Source organism: Callorhinus ursinus, unplaced genomic scaffold (genome assembly GCF_003265705.2).
Source record: "Callorhinus ursinus isolate GAN/ISIS: 27379988/994484 unplaced genomic scaffold, GSC_fseal_2.0 scaffold4, whole genome shotgun sequence".
Taxonomy (NCBI): Eukaryota; Metazoa; Chordata; class Mammalia; order Carnivora; family Otariidae; genus Callorhinus; species Callorhinus ursinus.
Window position 1 is genome coordinate 97,989,852 of NW_027397066.1, and position 22,622 is coordinate 98,012,473.

The following is a 22,622-nucleotide window of genomic DNA, read 5'->3' on the forward strand; positions in this document are numbered from 1 at the left end:
ACTAAATTCTCTGTTCCTATGCCCATTAGGAATTATGAAATTCTGAAAGCTCAACGAGGGGTTCAATGGATATAATGTTTTCAGTCAGGAGTGAGGGATCAATTCACAGATTGCAGTCAACTAAAAAGAGTAGAAGAGTGGTAAACAAGTTGTGTGCTAGGCAAGTTCCAGGCCTTCTGGCTCCAGAGGCTGTGCTCTTAATCACTATTCTAAATGAGAGTTACTGAGCTACTAGAGAGTTACCAACAGAGCTGATGGTACAATAATAACAATCATCAGAAGTGGAACTGAGTAAATTTCACAGACTGAAGTTGCAGTAAGCTCTGAACTATATACAACTCATTCGGCTTTGAATGTAAGCTAATTACCACCTGACCACAAACAGATAACTTCAAGAAGAGACATAACTACACATTTTAGAATGTGAAAAAGGTGCTTGTGGAATTATCACTACATATTACTTTTTTTCTTAACCACTACAAAATATCACCAAATGTAAGCCACTGAAAGACATGCAATTTTCCTGCTGATTTAACACCTTATTTATTTATTTTTTTTAAGTTTTTATTTATTTGACAGAGAGAGAGAGAGCATGAGTGAGGGGAGGGGCAGAGAGAGAGGGAGAAGCAGACTCCCACTGAGCAGGGAACCTGACATGGGACTCCCTCCCGGGACACTGAGATCATGACCTGAGCTGAAGGCAGGTGGTTAACCGACTGAGCTACCTAGGTGCCTCAACACCTTATTTTTAAACTGAAGTCATTATTATTTCAGGTGACAGGTTTGAAAACTTTTTTCCAGAACAACAACCAAAAAGAACATCCTCACTTTAGTTTTAACTAATCTGTTGCTTACTGTAAATAGTTTATTTAACCACACACACCTATAGCATTAATTGAATAGAAATAGAGTACTGTCCCGATTGCTATATCTGAAATAGTATTAAAGGGTACTTCAATTCTTTACATAATGTGCACTTCGCAGTTGAAATTAAGGATATTCTAGATCCATCTTGCATAGTGGTTTTAGTTCATCTACTATACATAAAAAGCAGATCCCTAAGGTAGTAATTCACCTTCATTTTACTCTTTTGCTGAAATTTAGTGCTTTTTAGCATCATAATCTGTAAAGTTATAGTTTTACATATACATTTACCGACCTCTGAAGGCTACTGAAGGGATCTGCTATCTCTTTAAATAGTATTATTATGGCCAGATGTGTACCTCTTTGAAGCGCAGCAAAATAGCTCAAAGTTATTGAGAATAAAAATCTTACACCTTATATTTCAGTTACTTATTGAATGGTGAGTGTACCTTCTTTTACGTTCGCAAGAAACACAGCCTCTGCCCAGCACTATTTTGCAGCTCACTGTTTTCAAACATACGCACACACAATTAAGAAATAGAACTGCCAAAAGCAGAAAAAAATATTAAATCCTCAGTGCTGTGAGGCTGTTAGCCATAGTGGAAATGCCTCCTCTCCCCCAACCCCTCAGCAGACACTCAACTTCAGGATGGAAAGGAATTACTTAAAAGCTTCACTGATGCCACTTCAAGGCCTTCGTTTAAAGGAAGCCACATGGCTTTTTTTTCCTGGAATATCTTTTCAAGGACAGAAGTTGAAAAACTCAGGGTGCCTGGGTAGTTCAGTCGGTTGAGCATCTGACTCTTGATTCCGGCTCAGGTCATGATCTCAGGGTCATGAGATCAAGTCCCAGGTTGGGCTCCGCACTCAGCAGAGAGTCTGCTTGAAATTCTCTCTCTCCCTCTCCCTCTGCCCCTCCCCCATCCACTCTCTCTTTCCCTCTCTCTAACATAAATAAATAAATCTTTTTTAAAAAGTTGAAAAACTCTAGCACACAATGGACACTCACAAAAAACACATCTCTATATTCTTCTCCCATTTAGAATCCTTGTGATGACAAACGCCACAGAGACATTTGGTCGAAAGAAAAAACCTGTGATCGCTTACCAAAATTCTTGGTAATAGGACCCCAGAAAACTGGTGAGAGCTTTTTGTTATGATTAACCAAACAGTGTAAAACTCCCGATGACTAGATAGTAAGTTCTAGTCACAATGAGTTTTCAAAATTCCTATAAATAATGATGAATAAATAACACATTTTGTTCTCTGATATAATCTGTTTAGCTTGATAATGTACTTAAATGCTTGTCAAGGAATTTTTTAAGTGAAAAAGATGAAAATAAGTGTCATATGGTTTGAATATCTAACAGCCAATCTGGTAGCAAATGCTAATTTTTTTCCAAAGACCTGAATTGAAAGGTGTTGTTGTTAACATTTCTAAAATCAAAACGAATCACATCTTGAGAAAGTGACTGACAGGATTTCATCAAAAGTCAAGATAGACACATATAAGTATCTATAACTCTTTATAATCAATCCCTTCCAGAAAAACAAACTCTTCCTGCCATCTTCCTGATATAGTTTATTTCTAAACTATTTTTTGCAGAGATGACTATTTTCTAAAAATCGAAAGGATGTTTGACAAGCAGAATTCCAGACATAAACAAAACTTTGTGCTAACAAAGGTATTTATTCACACCCAGGAGAAATCTTGCACCTCTTCTTAAATTGGCATGCAATTTTTTCCCCATAAACTTCTTGTTTCTTTAAGAATTGGTATTAAAATGAAGCCCAGTGGAAACTTTAAAATGCCAGACATACATGCTGTATCCTGCATGATAAATTATTTGGGGCTCTTGGATTCTGGCTTCACAGAAAACAGCCATTTCAGCAATATGCCTTTCTGAGGGGAATACCTTCCTTCTCCTCATTTGTCCAAAAATAACTGGGGAAGATTTTATGTAATGTACACAGAGAGTTTAGCCTATTCATTTTCTCTTGGTCCCATTTGCCAATATCAATTTGAAAACAATAACAAATATGGTAAAACCTTTTCTCATCCTTATTTATTTCATTTGTCTGTATCTATTTAAAGTCAAGAGACAACTAGAAAAACATTGAAACTGAAGTCTCTTCAGGAACTCCCACTGTCATTACTGATCACATCTCTCTGAAGCTTGGCATATCAAATTCACTTCAGAAAGCCCTGCAGGAAGTGCATCCTCTTGTTTCCTGCTACATGTGCAGACATTTTTAAAATCAGGGTTAGATGGCAGAACCATTACTTGCCATCTTAAACTCAGCTGGGTTTCCAAATGTTTCATTACAATTGTATATGACATTTACCTTTGGAAGAAAAATTTTTTATCTCCTTTTTATAGAAACTAAATTTTTCCCGTTTTGTAGTGGTATAATTTACATGCAATAAAATCTGCCAATTTTAGCACAAATTTTGATCAATTTTGACAATTGTGCATAGTTGTATAACCACAACATTGACACTTCTGTCTCAAAAACAAAAAAAAAAATTTCTGTCTCCCTAAAATGTTTCTCCATCCACATCCCTTTGCAGCCAATGCCCCTCCCAATCCTCAGTCACAGGAAACTACTGTCTGCTACTGTAGTTTTGCTTTTTTTAGACTGTCTTATAAATGGAAGCATAAAATGTGCAATCTTTTGTGTTTGACTTCTTTCACTTAAGATAATGCTTTTGAGATTCATCCATGTTACTATGTATAGCAATATTTTATGAAATTGATTTTTTAAATGGAGAAACATCTTCTGATCAGTTTCATAAAAATTAAATAGCTTCATTTTAACTTTAGTTTTTATCAAAGGCATTTCTCTGAATAGTTTTCCATAGATGTATAGTCTTCTGTATATTCAAATATTTTTAGTGTTGAAACTGACAAAAAATAAAGCAAGCTTTATGGATGGTTATTTGAATGGGTGTGTCTATGATTAGATGGTTGTTTTATACACATACACACATTATACACATTCTAAAAAACACACACACACACAGGACAGTTTATTCAGACCCAAGAACAAGGTAAAGACAGAATTCAGAAACCACAAACTAACAATTTTTTGACCACTGATAAAATTATATTATGCCTTTTACTGACTATGTAAACAATTAGATATCTACTTTTTCAGTTTGTCTTATTGATGCTGGTCATGCTATTAAAAGCAAACAACATGATTTAATACAATTCTTAAAAATAAAACTCAGAAAAGAATGTTTCCAGTTGATCTAAGAAAGGAATTAATCTGTTTTTTTTTTCACATTATAATGGTCATACTTCCTATCCTCACAAAGAGTTTATTCTTTTCAATGTTTTTAACACATTACTGAATTTTATCTCATAAAAGTTGTTATTTTAAAAAATACTTGGGGCGCTTGGGTGGCTCAATCCATTAAGTGTCTGACTCTTGATTTTGGCTCAGGTCATGATCGCAGGGCTGTGAGGTAGAGCCCCATGTCGGGCTCAGGGCTAGGCTTAAGATTCTCTCTTTCCCTCTCCCTTTTGGAAATGTTAGTAGATTTGAGAAATTACTTCTAGTAGTTTCTTCTCTTCTCTTCTAGTAGTGCACCACATGCACTCTCTCTCTCTCTCAAGTAAATAAATAAATATAAAAATTAAATAAATACCTTACTAATATTGAGATATGAAGTTACTTAAGTATTTCATATAAGTTATCTTACTTGACCCTCCTGAAAACCCGATAGCTAAGTATTTTTCCCCCCACTACACAAATAAGAAAACTAAGCCTCAGGTTAGATATTTTTGTTCACATTCACACAATCGGTGTTAGAAATAAAATCCTGATCCTAGAATTTACCTGACTCTAAAGACCATGCTCAAGAAACCTTTATTCTACTCTGGATTTCAAGTATGGAACATTTTTCCTCCAATAAGTCTTAGATTTTGTTCCACATTTCTTTTAAGTCATGATTCTCAAAGTTTACTGAATCAGAAAGTCTGGGATAGGGCTCAGTTCTCCGTTTAACAAGCCTTCCAGGTTAATCTAAGGCATGCTAAAGTGTGAGAACCACTGTTTTAGGTCAAGCTTGTGAAGAACATTTTTATTTTGTATAACATAAATTACTATGTTTCATTCCCTCTAGTTACCCATGTATACAGATAAAATGTTCATTGTTTGGCAAAGATAGTAATCTAGGAACAAGGCCTCTTTCAATTCATTGTTTTAGACAATTTTGCTATTGAAAGAGTTATTTTAACAACTTTTCTGTTGGGTTGCTATGTTAGATTTAAATACAACATTAAATAAAGCTTGTCAGAGAGATAAGAATTTTCAAAATTTAAAATGGACGGCAACATGACATAATTACTAAGCAAAATTAGAACAGTGATTTCTCCAACTGAGAAAAATATTATAAGGCTGTGTCTGAAGACCATTGCTAGCTATTGACCTGGAATATAATTAACAGGTCCCTCTCCATCAGATTGTATAATAATGTAAATTGCATTAGAGCAGAGAAGTAGAAACTAGAATCTTAGGAATACTGAAGACATGGACCAGAAATATTATGATTTTATAAACACAGTTACAGTTACATGCACCTGATTAAATTTTAGGCAAACTGAACTCAAATGGCCTTACTTTTTCTTGTGCAATCTAAGCTATACCCTTTAGCCCATAATTTAGGCTCTAACATACTAATTTTACAGTTTATAACACTGCTCATTTTGAAAAGGACATCACACCCTTGATTCCCAATAGTCACAAATCTATATGGGCACCTGTGATATGCCATTCTCTATCCAAAACTGCAGATTTTATAAGTTATGTCACTGAGAAAGGACACCATTTTAAAAAAAATGATTTCTGACATCATTTTTTTAGAAGTACATTCAAATTTAAAAAAACTCGTTGAAAGTTTAAACTCTGTCTCAAATTAGAGGAGAATCCAAGTATTGGTTTTGGTGATGTAATATCTTATATGAAACAATGATATCTTTCCTTTATATAATGCTTTATTAATATCAAAATACCTTCAGGCACAATATGACATGTCATACTCAGAGAAAGCTTATAAAATAAGCAAGGCAGGTGATTTTCTACTGATAAAGCCAAGACAAAGAGGAGCTAAAAGCCAAAGTCACAAACCAAATCAGTGATAGAGATGCGGTCAAACAGTCCCCCCAGCGGGCCTCTTCTTGTCACATTATACTTATCTCCAGTTTTTTAGAATTTGCTTCTTTTAAAATGCTGGTGATCTCTTCAGTTTAATTCAAGGAGTACTAATAGGTATCTGTTTGGATCATTACAATACTTAGTTTATTAATGACTTTGAAATGCTAATAGTAGGAAACTGTTTTCATTTCTTTAATTTCTAAACCTCTATTGTCTTTTCAGGAACCACTGCTTTGTATTTGTTCCTGGTTATGCATCCTTCCATCTTTAGTAACTCCCCCAGCCCAAAAACCTTTGAGGAGGTACAGTTCTTTAATAGAAATAACTACCACAGGGGGATTGATTGGTAAGATGGGTTATTAGTATAAATCTAAAAGTATATGTACTGTGCACAGTATAAAATTAGTGCTAATATTTATAAACATTAAGTTTGTAGCCACTGTGTGCCTTGGAAATGGATTGAATAAAATGAAGAAGCACAGAAATTATTCATAAGAAACTTTTCTCAGTTTAAGGGACTTGTCACCTCAAGAGGCCCATATGTAATTTCAATTTGCATTAATTATCTTTGAGGGTAATTACAGATATAAAGTCAGAGAAATACCATAACACCCAGGAATTTCATTCCTCCCCACTCTTAAGAAAATACTTTCTCTTCTTGTGTACTTTGCATTACAGTGATGCTACAGTCCACGTACATAATTTTCTATTTTGCTTTGGCACAAAAGGTAAATAAATAGAACTAGAAATGTGTATATATTTTATAAGTAATGAAAACTATAATAAAGCTATCAACAATATACAAAATTTAATTTTTGGTCTTTGAATTGAAATTGGAACTATATCAACCATCTAAGGAAAATAGTTAAATTAAAAGTTAAAATGTCAAGTATACACAAAATACAGTAATATAGTAGGAATAGATATTGTACATGAACATATTAATAATAAAATATATATAAGTCTTGCTGTTAAGGTAGAAATTCTAAGCAGACAGTGATATAAAAGTGGAATTATAATAATTCTAGAGCATGAACATAAACATTTTGCATGTATTTTAGCATAAAAAGTTGTTACATATTAACTTCTTTTGTCGGATTGCATGATCTCAATTTTATAAGTATCAACCCCCTCGAGAGTTGCTTGTGTGTGGCCCAAAAGGAAAGAAATGTGTTGAGTATAATTTGAGCAGCTACTAGGATTTACATATATTCTAATTGTAATATCCTTCACTGCCAATTCTTCAGTACAGGACTTGATATTGATTAATTGTGTCATGTTAAATAACAACTGTGAGAATCAAGAAAGCATCAACTACTTCAGCTGCTATTTGACCAGTGACCCAAATATATATGCCTGTATATGGTAGAATAAATCTACATTAACATCAGGACTAAAGGGAGTGATGAAAAACTGCTTTAAAAGTGGAGAGGAATGTAATACTTGGACAAGAATTGGACCCTGCTTTTTCCATGAGCCTCTGGGGCCAGGCAAAATCAACACATTATAGGTCCAAGATCCAAAACTGCATGAGGAAATTTTTAAGGCCTAAACTGTTGCAGGTATAAAGAGGACTGCTGGAAAAGTAGGACTATTTTTAGAAACTAAAAGCTATCAGAATTTAGTACTTTCTGCCCTTCTTTTGTGGCTTTCAGAGCCTTTCTCAGAATAAGCATGGCTCAGACAAGCTTAGAGCAAATAAGATACCACTAGACACTTGGGATAACCTTAGCATCCCTGGAACACAAGGTGAGCATCTAAATTAAGAAATATCTTAAAATTTGGCACTTTGTGCAAATAGATTATATACAAGAACAGATAGCAGATCAAACTTCCCAGAAATTTTTATATATCTGTTTCCCCCTAAAAGGATGCCAGAATGACATATTACCAAGGCAATTTCCAGAAAACATAAAAGGATTTCTTTACCATCCTGAGTTTCAAGACATTACTTTGTTGTGCCAGCCAAACTTTGCAATATGTTAACAACTGGAATCCTACCAGAAGCTTGATCATGTGAGATGACTAAAAGAAAACAACATAAGGCATCAAGAAGTCATCACATAAATGTTAATGGCTCTCTTGTTCAATAATTATTGAACTACCATGTTTTGGTAGCCCAAAGTTTTGGTGACTTATAAATTGAAGAGGGTGGGAGTGGAAGATGAAGAAACCATTATGATCAAATGTAAGAAACCCTAGAAGTTAAATTTGCATGTGCTCTCCAAAAAGGCTCTTTTTCCTTTAAAAGTTTGTCCTTAGGGCCTCAGAAATATATATTATCACATGCTGAATTAGTTTATATTTGACAGCTTTTGTACATCTAGATGGGACATTATACAAAATCTATTATGTCCTACACTTCTCTGCTTAAGGCTTCAGGTATTCCTGTGTTCACTCTGCTAGTGATTTACATTCTCAGCCCGCTTAAGGATATTGGGAAATTTGATAGGATTTTACATTTGGAAATATGTACTTACTTTTTAAACTTTTATAAATATTCTAAAGAATATAGTGGATCTAAAGGGAAAAAAATTAAGCAAATAGGTGATGTTTACACCAGATGTGTCCTGTCCTTTAACATTTTATAGTTGAATGCAACCACAGCACAACACATTAGTGGAAAGGAAATTATTTCACTTGTGATAAAGTAAAAAAAAAAATTGTCTAAGTCCTTTTTAAATATCTTTGAACTGAACATATCATCTGTTTTAATCAAATTTTCCTTCCGTTTGAGCACTCACATTTTTCTCTGTAAAATATTTCTGCATTTAGATGCATTTTATATAGTTAGTTAGGTTGATTATTGTTCCAATTCAATCATTCTATGTCTACATTTTTGCTATCTCCTGATAGTAAGCAAAACAAAAAGAAAAGAAAAAGCAAAAAAAAGAAAATGTATTTACAGAAGCATTCTCAAATTACATTAGTAAGTCCTGTATACTTTTCCCTTGCTAACTATAAGGAACATAATGCCTTATAGAAAAAGGCCTTTGTTTAGAAAACAAATGAATTTGTGGGACACCTTTAACATCTATAGTCACCAGAGTTGAGTATAAACCAGTCTTATTTTGAGAAATATTCCTTTTCTAGGTATATGGATTTCTTCCCAGTCCCATCTAATGTCACCACTGACTTTCTGTTTGAAAAGAGTGCCAATTACTTCCACTCAGAGGAAGCTCCTAAAAGAGCAGCTTCTCTGGTCCCCAAAGCCAAGATCATCACCATCCTCATTGACCCTTCAGATCGAGCATATTCCTGGTATCAGGTAAGAATACTACAGACAGAATCTAACAGGTAAGAAGGGGAGTATGAAGAAAGGAGGATGGTTTGTGGCAATAGCAATCAACTCAGGTCTCCATAAAAGAGATTTGCTAGTTTTATATCTGCATAAAAGTGGATAGAGCTTTCTTTGTTTCTGGAGAAACTAACTTTCTCCTTAAGTTTTTATTAATTTTATGGGGTGCCTGGGTGGCTCAGTTGGTTAAGCGACTGCCTTCGGCTCAGGTCATGGTCCTGGAGTCCCGGGATCAAGTCCTGCATCGGGCTCCCTGCTCAGCAGGGAGTCTGCTTCTCCCTCTGACCTTCTTCCCTCTCATGTTCTCTCTCTATCATTCTCTCTCTCTCAATAAATTAAAAAAAAAAATCTTTAAAAAAGTTTTTATTAATTTTGCATTAATTTCATAAAATTTATTAATGAAATGAAAATATAACAAAATAGCATGTATTTGTATGTATATCTGTGCTTCTACACATCTGTATTTTGAAAAAATAGACTGAAAAATAGACTAAGGGTCCCTTTTCCTTGGAAACTATAAAGTTGAGATAAATGTGAAATGCTGTATTCAAAAACCCCTTACCTGTTATTAGGCTAGGATAACATCTAAAAAGAGGTCTACACCAAGACACATAATAGTTAAAATGACAAAAAGTAGTGATGGAGAATTTTTGAAGCAGCAAGAGGAAAGAAAACAGTTACATACAAGGAAAACACCATAAATCTATCAGCTGATTTTTCAGCAGAAACCTTGTAGGCCAGAAGAGAGTTGCATGATACATTCAAAGTACTGAAAGGAAAAAAACCTACAACCAAGAATAATCTGCCCAGCAAGTTTATCATTCAGAATAGGAGAGATAGTTTCCCAAATAGAAGTTAAAGGAGTTCATCACCATTAAATCAGCCTTCCAAAAAACATTAAAGGGAATTCTTTGGGTGGAAAGAAAAGGCCATAATCAAAAGTAAGAAAATTATGAAAGGAAAAAAATTTCACAGGTAAATGCAAACATACAATTAAGATAGTAGGTTAATCACTTATAAAACGAATATAGAGGTTAAAGCACAAAAGCAGTAAAGTCAATTATACCAACAAAAATCAGTCAAGGGATTCACAAAATAAAAGGATGATGAGTGTGGTATCATATACATAAAACATGATGGGGGGAATAAAAATTTAGCATTTTTAAAATGGGCTCAAACTTAAGCAACCATCAACCTAATATAGACTGCTATATGCATAAGATGTTATATATGAGCCTAATGGTAACCACAAATCAAAAACCTATAACAGATATGCAAAAAAATAAAGAGAAAGGAATCCAAGCATAACAAGAAAGAAAGCCATCAAACCACAAAGGAAGACAGCAAGAGAAGAAAGGAACAGAGAAGAACTACAAAAACAATCTCAAAACAAGTAACAAAATGGCAATAGGTGCACACCTATCAATAATTACTTTAAATGTAAATGCACTAAATGCTCCAATCAAAAGACATCGGTGACTGAATGGATCTATCTATATGCTGCCTGCAAGAGACCCACTTCAGACTTAAAGACATATACAGATTGAAAGTGAAGGGATGGAAATGCATTTAACATGCAAAAAGAAAGCTGGGGTAGCAATGCTTCTTATATCAGACAAAATAAACTTTAAAACAAAGACTGTAACAAGAGATAAAGAAGGATACCATATAATGACAAAGGTAATAACCAAAAACAAAACAACAAAACCAAAAACTCCTTATCTGAATCTCTGCACCTGGGTTGGAAATAAGCCTGTTTCTCTGTATTAAAGTGAATGCACATAGCTCTGATCTTCCAGACAAGTGTAGTGTGTTCCATTCCCACTGATAGGATTTCAAAAAGATAATTCATGACAATCTAGGATATTAGAAAATAAAGTTTCTCAGCACTGGGTCCTTTTGTTATTTAACAAAAGTAGTTTTTCCAGATTCAAAAAGGAAGAACAAATTGTCAGGAAAGGTTTTGTGCCTGGGACAGAGTAGGAAAAGGTCATGATAAAGCAGATGGGATCTTAGATAGGCATGTTGACAATAATCTGCATAATAGGAAGTGAGACATCCTGGAAAGCTGAAATCCACAACTCCACACGAGGCATTGATGCCAAACTCCTACAGCCATCTATTAAATCATAGTCTACAACAAATTGCAAATTGACTGATTAGATTTTATGTCTTTTACCTTTTCCACCAGGTGTCTAGAGAAAAGAGAAATAAGCCTTAATTGACTCAAAGAGAAAAGAAAATTGGAACTTGGCAACCGCTTAGCCCCTGAAAAATTGAGAATTTACTATAAAGGGAGATTTCAAGGCTGTAAGCTAACAAAATGTCCTAAATATTACAAATAAATCACTCTATGGTGGCAAAATGCAGGCTTTAACAAAGTCTAGTACTGGTTGTAGTATAGTAATTTGAATCTCAATTGCAGCAAATTTGCTATTCAACTAGATGTGGTAAACATCCACAAACCTACCACTAAGCCTGAATGTTTATTGGTCAATTTAGGGAAAAGGTGATTTTCTCAAACCCATGGGCCTCAGCCTGAGCCATTATGAAACACTTTCCTATTTGGATTGCTGCTTTCTGCATTTCTGTACAATAAATGATTCTGACTAATCACAAAGGAAGGTTACCATTAGGTAAAATAATCTTGGCTTTTAGATGCTAGGTGGTATGTGATAAAAGCTGTGGATTTCAGATAATGTACGTGTCAGAGTTTTCAGTAGTTTCTCCATTTAAAATAGCCAGTAGGGCTTTTCTAATCTAAAACTGCATTAATAGACGGAGCAAAACTATATAGCAGAACTAGCAGAGTGCTTGTGTATTATGGATATTCAATGGACATAACAAATGTTTTGCTTATGGACTGCAAAGGGGGCATTAATGCAACTTTCAAAAAGTTTACTTTCAGAATAAATACATACACTAAGAAAAAAAACTCAGTAAAGTTGGTTAAGGAGGCCTATCAATAAGAATTCAGCCTCTCCAAAGTAAGTTCTCAAAAAAGATACCTTCATCAGTGTCATAGCTTTAAATCCTGATGCTCCAAGCAAACATTTTCATCCTTTATTAATTGCAAAACAAATAACTCTCCAGCAGTGACTCGCTCCTTCCTTTAGCTTCAAGACTTGTCACAGAGATTGGTTTTTAATTAATTATTCATGCCTATGGTTCAAGTTAGTTTAATTATCCACCTTTTCATCATAGCATCAGCGATCACATGAAGACCCCGCAGCTCTGAAGTTTAGCTTCTACGAAGTGATCTCAGCTGGGCCCCGTGCACCCTCCGAGCTTAGAGCCTTGCAGAAGAGATGTTTGGTCCCAGGGTGGTATGCCAGCCACATCGAGAGATGGCTTGTTTATTTCCCTCCTTTTCAGGTATTGAGCAATAAGAATTTCCATCATGTTACAATCTCATTAAGTTGATGACTTTGCCTCTAGGGTAGAGGAAATTTTTATTCATTAAAACATTACTAGCTTTTACTCTGTAGTTGTAAATAAGACTGTGGCAAAGAATACTAGTTAGGCAGAGGTAGACAAACTGCTTAATTTTCTTTCTAAAAGTATTTCAGAATATTCTCCCTGCTGTATTTTCTAGTGCATGCCCATCCTGATTGTAAAGAGCTTCAAAAGCTTCATATCCCTGAAAAATATTGTTTTGCTTAATTAAGTGTCATTATTTCACTTTGAACCACCTTGCTGAATTTTTCATGAGTCCTATGTTTTTCTTGCCTTCCTTGCTTCTCTCTTTTGCCAGGCACCAACCTAGATTACAAACTCAGCCCCTATATTGGATTGCATAAAGCAGTCCAGTCACACAGACATGGTGCATGCCTGTGTGTCTAGATTCGCTGTCCAATGTGATAACTGCTGCCACATCTGGCTATTTAAATTTGTATTAAAATTAAATGAAATTAAAAAGTCAGTTTCCCAATCACATAGGTCACATCTTAAATGCTCAATAGCTACCTGTTAGACACCACAACTTAGAACATGCCTATAGTCACAAAACATTTTAGTGAACAATGCCAATCTAGACTAAACAGAAATATTGGAGGAGAGGGATGAGCAAAAAGGAAGAACAGATTGTGGTCACTTTGTGGTCCTCCATCATGGTGTTCTGGCATTTTCTTTCTGGCCACCTGCCTCCTTCCCTAGAGTAACAAGCAAATTCTTTCCCTTCGTCAGTTGAGGAACTTCTGTCCACATTCAGGTCCTCTAGGAGTCTTGCCTTTTTCTCCAAATGGATTATCTAACTATTTCTTAAAACTTTACAGTGCTACTTCTTTGAATGGACTCATGGAGAATGACATGTCCTCTGCCTCATTACACCTGGTGTTATTCCAACTTTTCTTCTTTTCTACAGTGCTCCTTCCCAGCTTGAATGATGGAATCCTTGTTTGCTTGGTTTCCATTTGTGATTTTGTAGCCACGTTTCTTAAGCTCTTTTGGTTCCCTCAAATGGCTTTCTTGTTTTCATATTTTTGGGACTTCTCAGATTATAAAAACATGAGTTCATTAGTGTGTGATTTAGTGTGATTTATTTCTTATTCCAGGCCATTAATTAGAAGGGCCTGGTTAAGTCTAACAACAATGTGTGCAAATCCCCTCAGTAGAATGTCTCTCATTGAATAAATTCAAGAATGCAGGAATTTTTTATTATACAGTTACACATCTTTTTTCAATGCGCATTGTCTTTTTTTTCCCCCTTTGGTAATTTAGTTGCTAATTATTGATGGGCAACAGCTAAGGATGGATCCTGCTACAGTGATGGATGAAGTACAGAAATTTCTAGGAGTCTCTCCTCATTATAATTACTCTGAAGCTTTAACGTAAGTTTATATTCTAATTAACTTATTGAAGTTTCAGGAGAGAATTGGTTTTTAAAAAATTGTAGTTTGGAGATACAGCTGTTATGTTAGCTATTCCTTACATACTGATTTTCTGATTAGCTTGACATTAACTACTTGGAAACAAGCTTTCAACAGTGTGGCAAATAAATGTCCTAAATCCTCTGTTGATTTCTAACTCATGAAATATTTTCCCCTAGAAGGAAAGTAGAGAAGCAAAATAATTGTAAATCTTAAAACCAGCAATTAACCACATAAGAGGCTACTTAGGTCGGTAAGTGCTGAGCCTGTTTAACAGACAATAGGAGGAACCCGGTGGAAGCATAAAGAGGTGACCAACTAGATGGTTTATGAACTCTCTCCTCCATCTGTTGTGCAATTTGCAAAAACAATGTCATGCAGCAAGAAATCACCCAATAGGTGACTGAATTGGCAGAGACAGATGTGCTCTTACACATACTTCCATTTTTTGCTTCTGCGTTTTTACTCACTGTGTTATCTGACCCTGTCACCTCCTCTTCAGGTGGCCAAAGCAATCACAGCTCTGGTTTGGTTTCCTTTTGCTACTTTTTTTCTGATTTGCTTAGGTAACTGACTCCATCTGGGCCAGGGCGAGGATAAGGCAAGAGAAGCGTTAGGATTTAAGGAGGCACTCGCTGTCAGGTCCATGCAAATGCCCAAGAGAGAATGCCTCCTGAAATTCTGCACCCCACGTACCTCTCTTAGCTTACCTTAATCCTGACTTTGGACTCCATTTAGCATTTTAAATAAGACCTCCATCTTACTTTGTCCGCTATTATGGTTGGCAATCAAATTTCTGAGGGTTGTGTTTATTCCTATTTCCCATGCCTAGAGCAACTGGAAGATACTAAATTGGATGGGCCATGGACCTGACCCCCACTATAACACTGTCTTTTTTAATTTTAGGGTCATAGGCTGAGCCTTAAAGAAACTGAAAGGGGGTGTTATGGAATTCTTCCATTGTATTTCTCATTATAAAACTTACTTCTATAGATCAAGTGATTTTCTTTTTTTACTGTACGCTTTATCTTATAGCAAGTTACAAGTTGTGAGAGGCAGAATTCCTTTACCTTTCAGCATCCCTTATGACAAAAATTGGCAGAAAAACATCAAAGACTACTTATGTCTTGAACAAATCATATGTAGAGATATATGTAAGAAAGACATTTTGGTATGGAGGACAAAGGAACTTGGCTTTTGAGCATCCTTCCCAAGAGCCATTTACTTTGTTGTTACTAGTAGCCTTCTGACCTCTGTGTTTTTACACTACGAGTACTATTAGAGCTTTGTAGAGTTTAGTTCAAGTACTAATACAGACTCTACTCGCCTCAGGTATTTAACTTTCAGCTTGACTTTAAAGAAACCTGAGTGATTTTAGTTTGCTGTTAGAAATTCAAGTCCACTTTCTGCTTCATATCTTTTTAAGCATCTCTTAGAAAAGAAAGCTTTTATTTTCTAAACAGTTTTCTATTTCAAGTTGGTTTATCTTTGGGTCTTTTTTATAGAGCATATAGCAAAGCATTGTATTTCAGAAAAAAGAAGTGAAGTATTCTATAAAGACATAATCTCCTTTTTTATGGAATGGTCCTTGACCTGCATGCTGTGTTATTTGTCCCCTTTGCATCCAGCTCAGCAGCAAGCTTTTTATTCACCTCCACAGTCGAGAAAAGGGAGTGTAAACTTAAGAGAAGTGATATCAAAGAACATTCTATATACAAAGAACTGTGGATCACTTTGCACCTGGGATGTATCTGGCTAAAACTGCCTGTTATATGATTCTCTAACCTGGTATGGGGCTCAGTGGGTGAAGCAGCAAGATAAGATATGTGTAGTCTCTGAAACCATAGCTTCTCGCCCTGCAGGGCTGCCCAAGCTCTCACCCTGCTGATAGAAATAATGTACAGCCATTCAGTTTCTTTTTAGATTTTCTTGTCAGTCATCAGTTGGCCTTACACACATCAGCAGTGGAGCTGTTGTAGAATATTTGGAATTTCAGGTCATTGCCTTAGGTCTGAATTGGGGTACCTCCTCCTTCACCAAGCCCTTTGCAGTTCCGAACCCTGCCCTGATAATTTAGTTACTCTTGTTAAAGTAACTGTACTGATAAATTTTTTCTGTGGTGCTTTGGACATGTTGAGGATGAGCAGGAGTCAAACAGAATGTATGTTCTCAGGAATGTCATTTATTGCTTCATATTTTTTCTGCTAGTGATAGTGAAGACTATCTCTTTGGTACTTAAAAAGAAATAATTAAAATCCTCTAAGAACGTACTGAACTGAAAACAGATATGAATTCTCAACTAACCACATAAAGCCAGGTTTTTTGCACAGAGAAGAATAAATGAATGAAATTAGGTCTACACAAAGATTTTACTATACAGTTTTGGCATGAAAAAGTACTCCAATTTAAGCACTCTATAAACTGATTATCTGAAATATAAAAACAGTTTCAATTTCAAAACTGTTTTCAAGAAAAATGGGAGTAAGTTTCCATTGTTAGAGTATTATTTATTCCTTTCCACAACTGCTAAAGAAAGTATTCAAGACTTCCAAATTTCATGCGGTCCTTGGATAGTCTATGATGTCTCAAAAATGACTTAGTACTGTCATCATGAATTTTAAATGACATTTAGTATGTAAAAAAAAAAATCTGATTTTCTTGGTCAGAATGATGTGATTAAGCAGTATAAGTTTTAAACAATATAAATGGGAACTTCTCATGCAATTAAGGAAATTAGTATTTTACAATTCTTGTTCAATATAACCTTCATGCCTAAATTGTAAATAGGATTGATAAACTCACACTATTTTAGCTTTCATGTTACATGTTACATAGTGTTTAGGCTGACTGATCATTTCAGAGAAAGCAGTAAAAATCATGTTTAGCATGGAATTGTGCTAATTTATATAAACTAATTTATGAAAAATATAAACTTTTTATTTTTCCATGAATATATGCACTCACAATTACACGTAGCCATCAATGACCACGACAAGAGGTTTCATATGTAGAAATACTGGTTAAATACCTGAACTTAACATCTTTACTTCTCAGTTAACCTCTTTGTTAACACAGATGAAACTGGGTTGAGTTATATGAATTTACTGTGAAAATTTCAATAAATGGACAACAAGAATTTGAAGGCCAGGGGCTGAATAAAGATTGTGGGTTTGTTTTGTTTTGTTCTGTGGGTGGGGCTTAGTAAGTCATAAAGAATCAAAGCTGCTTCAGAATTCAAGAAGGTCTTCAATTGTGTCTCATCCCCCTTCCCCTAGCAACCAAATTTATATTGCCAAGGAAGTTTTTCCCATCCCTTTGTAGATGAGTTTGAGTAAAAATGTGCCACATTAAAATCTTTGTCAGTAGCAAAAAAAAAGTAGCCATAGTAGCTAAAATCTGTTGGTTCCCTGGATGACCCATGAAAGAAGCACCTAGCAATGGTAAGTTGTGAAAAAGACAGTCTGCTCCAATTTCTTATGATTAATTTGTTTTTAAAAGGGGTTATAACATTTGAAAATCAATATAAATATATATATTCTACATTTATATGTTTACGTATATTGCTTAATACCAACACTGTATGTGATAGGTACTATTAGCTCCATTTTTCAGCTAAAATAAAAACAAAAACAAAAACCGATACAGAAAAGCTAAGCCAAAAGTCACTCAGCAAATAAATTGAGGACTCAGGACTAAAACTCAATTAGTCCACTGGACTGTGCTGCCAATCTATTCAGCTCTTTAAGTTGGCACAAGATGTTAGAACCAGAGAAAAAAACAATATTGTAAATTATGACTAATGAATAGTACACCAATAGGAAGCACTTTCTTTAAAAGACTGAAACTTTAAAATGAGCTTTGTAAGTTGTCTCAGGCTTTCTTATAAAAAGAATCCACCTTCAGACACACAATCACTTTGCATCATAAATGTGCAATCATAGTGATATGCAAATTAAAGTCACACTGAAATACCACTAGAATGGCTGTAATCCAAAAGACAATACCAAATGTTAGCAAAAATGTGGAGAAACTGGAACCCTCATATATTGCTGATGATAATGTATAATATATGGCCACTTTGGAAAAGCAATTTTGCAGTCTCTTAAAAATTAAACAGAACCTTACAAATAATTCCACTCCCAAGAGAAATGAAAACCTACATCCAACAAATACTTGTTAACAGAAGCATTATTAATAATAGCCAGAAACTGATAACTCCATGGTGGGAACCACATGTGATTCCTACTTTGTTGGACTCTACTTCATAAATTTAAATTAACAGTTTATCATCCCACTGTCTACCCTGTGATGTTTTTTTAAGGCTCATGCTTATTCAGTGTTCTCTAACATTGTGATTGTATGCTAGTGATACTACTTTTAGAATGCTCTTATGAAGTGAGGAAATCAATGTGTTCGAAAGACAAAAAAAACTTTTATAAATGAATGAACGAATGAATGCCAAAAACTGGAACTAACCCAAATATCCATCACCTGGTAAATGGATTAACAAAATTTGGCATATCCACTCCAGCAAAAAAAAAAAAAAAAAGGGGGGGGGGGAAATTTCCAGAAAAGACAAATTAGAGACTGAAAGTAGATCAGTGCTAGCCTGGGCCTGGACATAACAGCAGGGATTGCTTCCAGTGGGCTCTAAGGAATTTTGGGGGATTATGGAAATGTTCTAATACTGGATTGTGGTGATACTTATACAACTATATAAACTTACTACAAATCACTTAATTGTATGAGTGTTATAAGTAAATTATACCTTAAAAAACTGTTACAAATAAAACGGGTATCAGCAAAATGGCTCATTAAATCATAAAAGCATGTTTGTAGAGAGGAAACTGATTTAAAAAACAAAAACAAACAAAAGGTAACTTCTGTTTGTTCCATATTAGTAACACCTGAATGATGGTTGTTTTGATTTTGAAATTTACCTGCATTGTTTGCAATTCACTATTCTCCCATGGAAATGTTATTTCAATCTAAAGTCGTTTTAAACATACTTGAACTACTAAGTATAATCCAAATATTCCCTCAGATTCACCTGCCCAAATGTTACCAGTTGGATTCTGAATCATTGGAGAATTTCAATTGTCCCTGACTACAAGTCTCTTCCAGTTATTTCTAGACATCCCCAGGTGATATTCTATAGAAATTTAAGAACCAATCCTTTCTTTTTTTTTTTTAAGATTGTATATATTTGGGAGAGAGAAAGAGAGTGCACAAGTGGGGGGAGGGGCAGAGAGAGAGGGAGAAGCAGACTCCCCGCTGAGCACAGAGCCTGATGTGGTGCTCAATCCCAGGACCCCAGGATCATAACCTGAGCTGAAGACAGACACTCAACAGACTAAGCCACCCAGGTGCCCCCTTAAGATTTTATTTATTTGAGTGAGAGAAGAACAAATCCATTCTTGTTTTACTCTAATTCAACAAAGTTCTCTTGGATGACTATTATGTGAAAGACTCTGGGATACAATGATAAACAAAGTATCTCTACGTCCAGGAAGGGGTGGGTAACCAGAGGTGTAAACAACACAAAAAATTTCCCCCAAAAGGTTCACTTCCTGAAGTCCTTTAAAGGAGGGTTCTAGCCATGACTAGTGCCTACACAAAGGTTTCTTGCTGTCCCAGCAGATATCAGTGGTACCAAGGTTAATCTTAAGAGGAACACTGATGATATTCTAAACAGATGTAGGGAGATCTTTCTCTGTTTTGTGTCAAGCTTCTTCACTTGAACTCTGAAATTGCATTGCTGATGTCTTCAAACTCATAAGGTCAACATCAATCCCTTCACCTCTAGCTCAAGTCACCTGGAAAATAAACATGATCACCCTTATGCCTTCCTCTCCTTTTTTTTCCCTCTCCAACACACTTAGGCCATTGCCTTATGCATACAGATGCCTGGGTTACCTGCCAGCCACACATACACACACATACTTTTTCTCAATAAAGCCCAGTGTGACAGCCTGCTGCATGAGATGTAACCAATTAAGAGATGAAAGAAAAACCCATTTTTGTTCTGACTCTCAATTATATTATGTGTGAAGTTCAGTGTCTCTTAAGAAAACATCATTCTGTCAGATGGCTGCTCATTTTAACATAAGGCATATGTATGTTCCAGAGATGTATCTATAGTTAGGTATATTATCAAAAAAATAATAATAATAGTTGGTCTGGATTCTGAATTTTGATCACTTAAATACTTGAAATGAGCCAGAATTCAATTGTAGAAATTGCTAAGGACAAAATGTTTATGAAAAATACTATATCAATAGCAGACTTCCAGAAAGTGTGTCATATTAGAGCTTCCCAGCTTTCATGTACAGATTATTTAAATAATAGTCTTTTAAATGCTTTTTTTTCTTATACTTCTGACTGTGCGAGTACTTTATTCAGTTGCCTTACTGATTCAAACAAGAATATAAATAACATGAAGACATATCATGTTGTGTCCTGATTTCACACAGTTGTGTCAGTAATCATGAGAAATAGGCTTTGCATAAGTGAGATGTGAATAATTCTTTAGTGTCTCTAATATCCAAACCAGTATAGAAGCAGAAATCTAGGTTTGCATTCTTTTCATACAACTATGTTATAAACGCCACAAGATTAGCTACATATACCTTCCAAATCACATCCATACATATACACACACATTCGATCACAGTATAATTTTAAATCAATTTATTGATATAAAATTCATATATAATAAAATCTACCCATTTTAACTGTACAGATTGATGACACAGAACATTTCCATTAACACAAAAAGTCTCTTCATGCTCCTTTGCAGTCAATCCTTTCCCCTCACTCCTGACCCCCAGCAACCATTCATCTACTTTCTTTCACTTAGCATAGTGCTTTTGACATTCCTCCCTGTTGTTCCATCTATCAGTAATTAGCTCTTTTTTATCATTGAGTAGTACTCCATTTTATGGATATACCACAATTTGTTCATCCTTTCACTAATTGATAGACATAGAGTTGTTTCCATTTAAGGCTACTTACAAACATTTGTGTATAGTTATTTGTATGCACATATAAATTAATTTTTCTTGGATATATACCTAAAAATGGGGTTGGTGGGTCAAATATTAACTATATGGTTAAATATATAAGAAGCTTTCCAAAATGGCTATAATATTTTTAATTTCTACCAACAAGGTGTGGCAGCTCTAATGGTTCCACATCTTTGCCAACACTTGGTATTGGTCTTTTTAAATTGTCATTCTAGTGAGTGCATAGTTGTATTTCATTTGTGATTTTAATTAGCATTTCCTTAATGACTAATTATGTTGAACAAATTTTCGTTTGTTTACCAGTCATTCACATGTTTTTTGATGAAGTACCTGTGCTAATCTTTACCCAATCTTTATTGGTATTGTCATCTTTTTTTGTTGAGTTATATATTCTGAATACAAGTCCTTTATTAGTCCTATGTTTTACAAATACTATTGCTTATTCTATGACTTCTCTTTTCATTTTCTAAAGTATTTTAGAAAAACAAAGGTTTTAAATTTTGAGGTATTCAAAATTATCATTATTCTTCTTTTATCATTCATCCTAAAATATCTTTGCCTAAATCAAGATTACAAAACTTTTCTGTGATTTTTCCTTTTTACTTTCAAAATTTTTATAGTTTTACCTCAAGTCTAGGTCTATGATTGACTTCAGGTTAATTGTTAAATACAATGTAAGTGTGAATATTCATATTTTCCATAGAGAGATCTAATTTTTCCAGTTTAATTTGTTTAAAACACTGTTCTTTCCCATCAAATTTATTTGGCACCTGCTTTTGAAAATCAGTTGATTGTAGATGTGATGGTCTATTTCTGGACTCTATTTTTTTCCATTTATTCATTGGTGCAAATACCACACAGACCTGATTATGTAGCATTACAGTAAATCTTAAAACTCTATAGTGTAAGATCTCCAACTTTGTTCTCCTTTTTCAAATTGTTTTAGCTTGGCTAGGTCCTTCGCATTTCCATATACATTTTAAAATCCTCTTTTCAATTCCTACAAATTCCATTGCAGTTTTGATTGGAATCACACCAAATCCATAGATAAATTTGGAGTTGATATTTTCAAAATACTTAGTGTTTTGATCTACGAACATGCTATAGCCCTCTTTGTTTATGTCTTCTACAATTCCTCTTTACAATCAATGCTTTGTAGTTTTCAGTGTCAGATCTTGCACATATTTTATGTTAAATTTTTCCCTAGGTATTTCACATTTTTAGGCTAACTTAAATGTGTTATTTTTCGTTGCCAGTTGTTCACTGCTCACCCTATGCTTTTAAGGAAAAGTCAGAAACAGTATTCTGAGTAGTGTGGATTTAAAAACAAAAGGAAAAAGTAGCCCCAAGTGATAATTCTTTCTAATGAAGAAGAAAGTATGGCAATAGAATTATTAAATTACA

At 34.7% G+C, this 22,622-nt stretch overlaps 1 protein-coding gene across 2 annotated transcripts in view; it reads left to right on the plus strand.

Moving 5' to 3' along the window:
* Positions 1–22,622, plus strand: part of LOC112826013 (bifunctional heparan sulfate N-deacetylase/N-sulfotransferase 3) — a 174,819-nt gene that overhangs the window by 146,582 nt on the left and 5,615 nt on the right. For both annotated transcript variants that reach the window (XM_073892178.1, XM_025874091.2), the window contains exons 8-12: positions 1,908–2,004; positions 6,250–6,373; positions 9,121–9,295; positions 12,530–12,700; positions 14,045–14,154. In XM_073892178.1, coding sequence (XP_073748279.1) covers positions 1,908–2,004; positions 6,250–6,373; positions 9,121–9,295; positions 12,530–12,700; positions 14,045–14,154 — 677 coding nt within the window. The remainder of the gene's footprint in view (positions 1–1,907; positions 2,005–6,249; positions 6,374–9,120; positions 9,296–12,529; positions 12,701–14,044; positions 14,155–22,622) is intronic.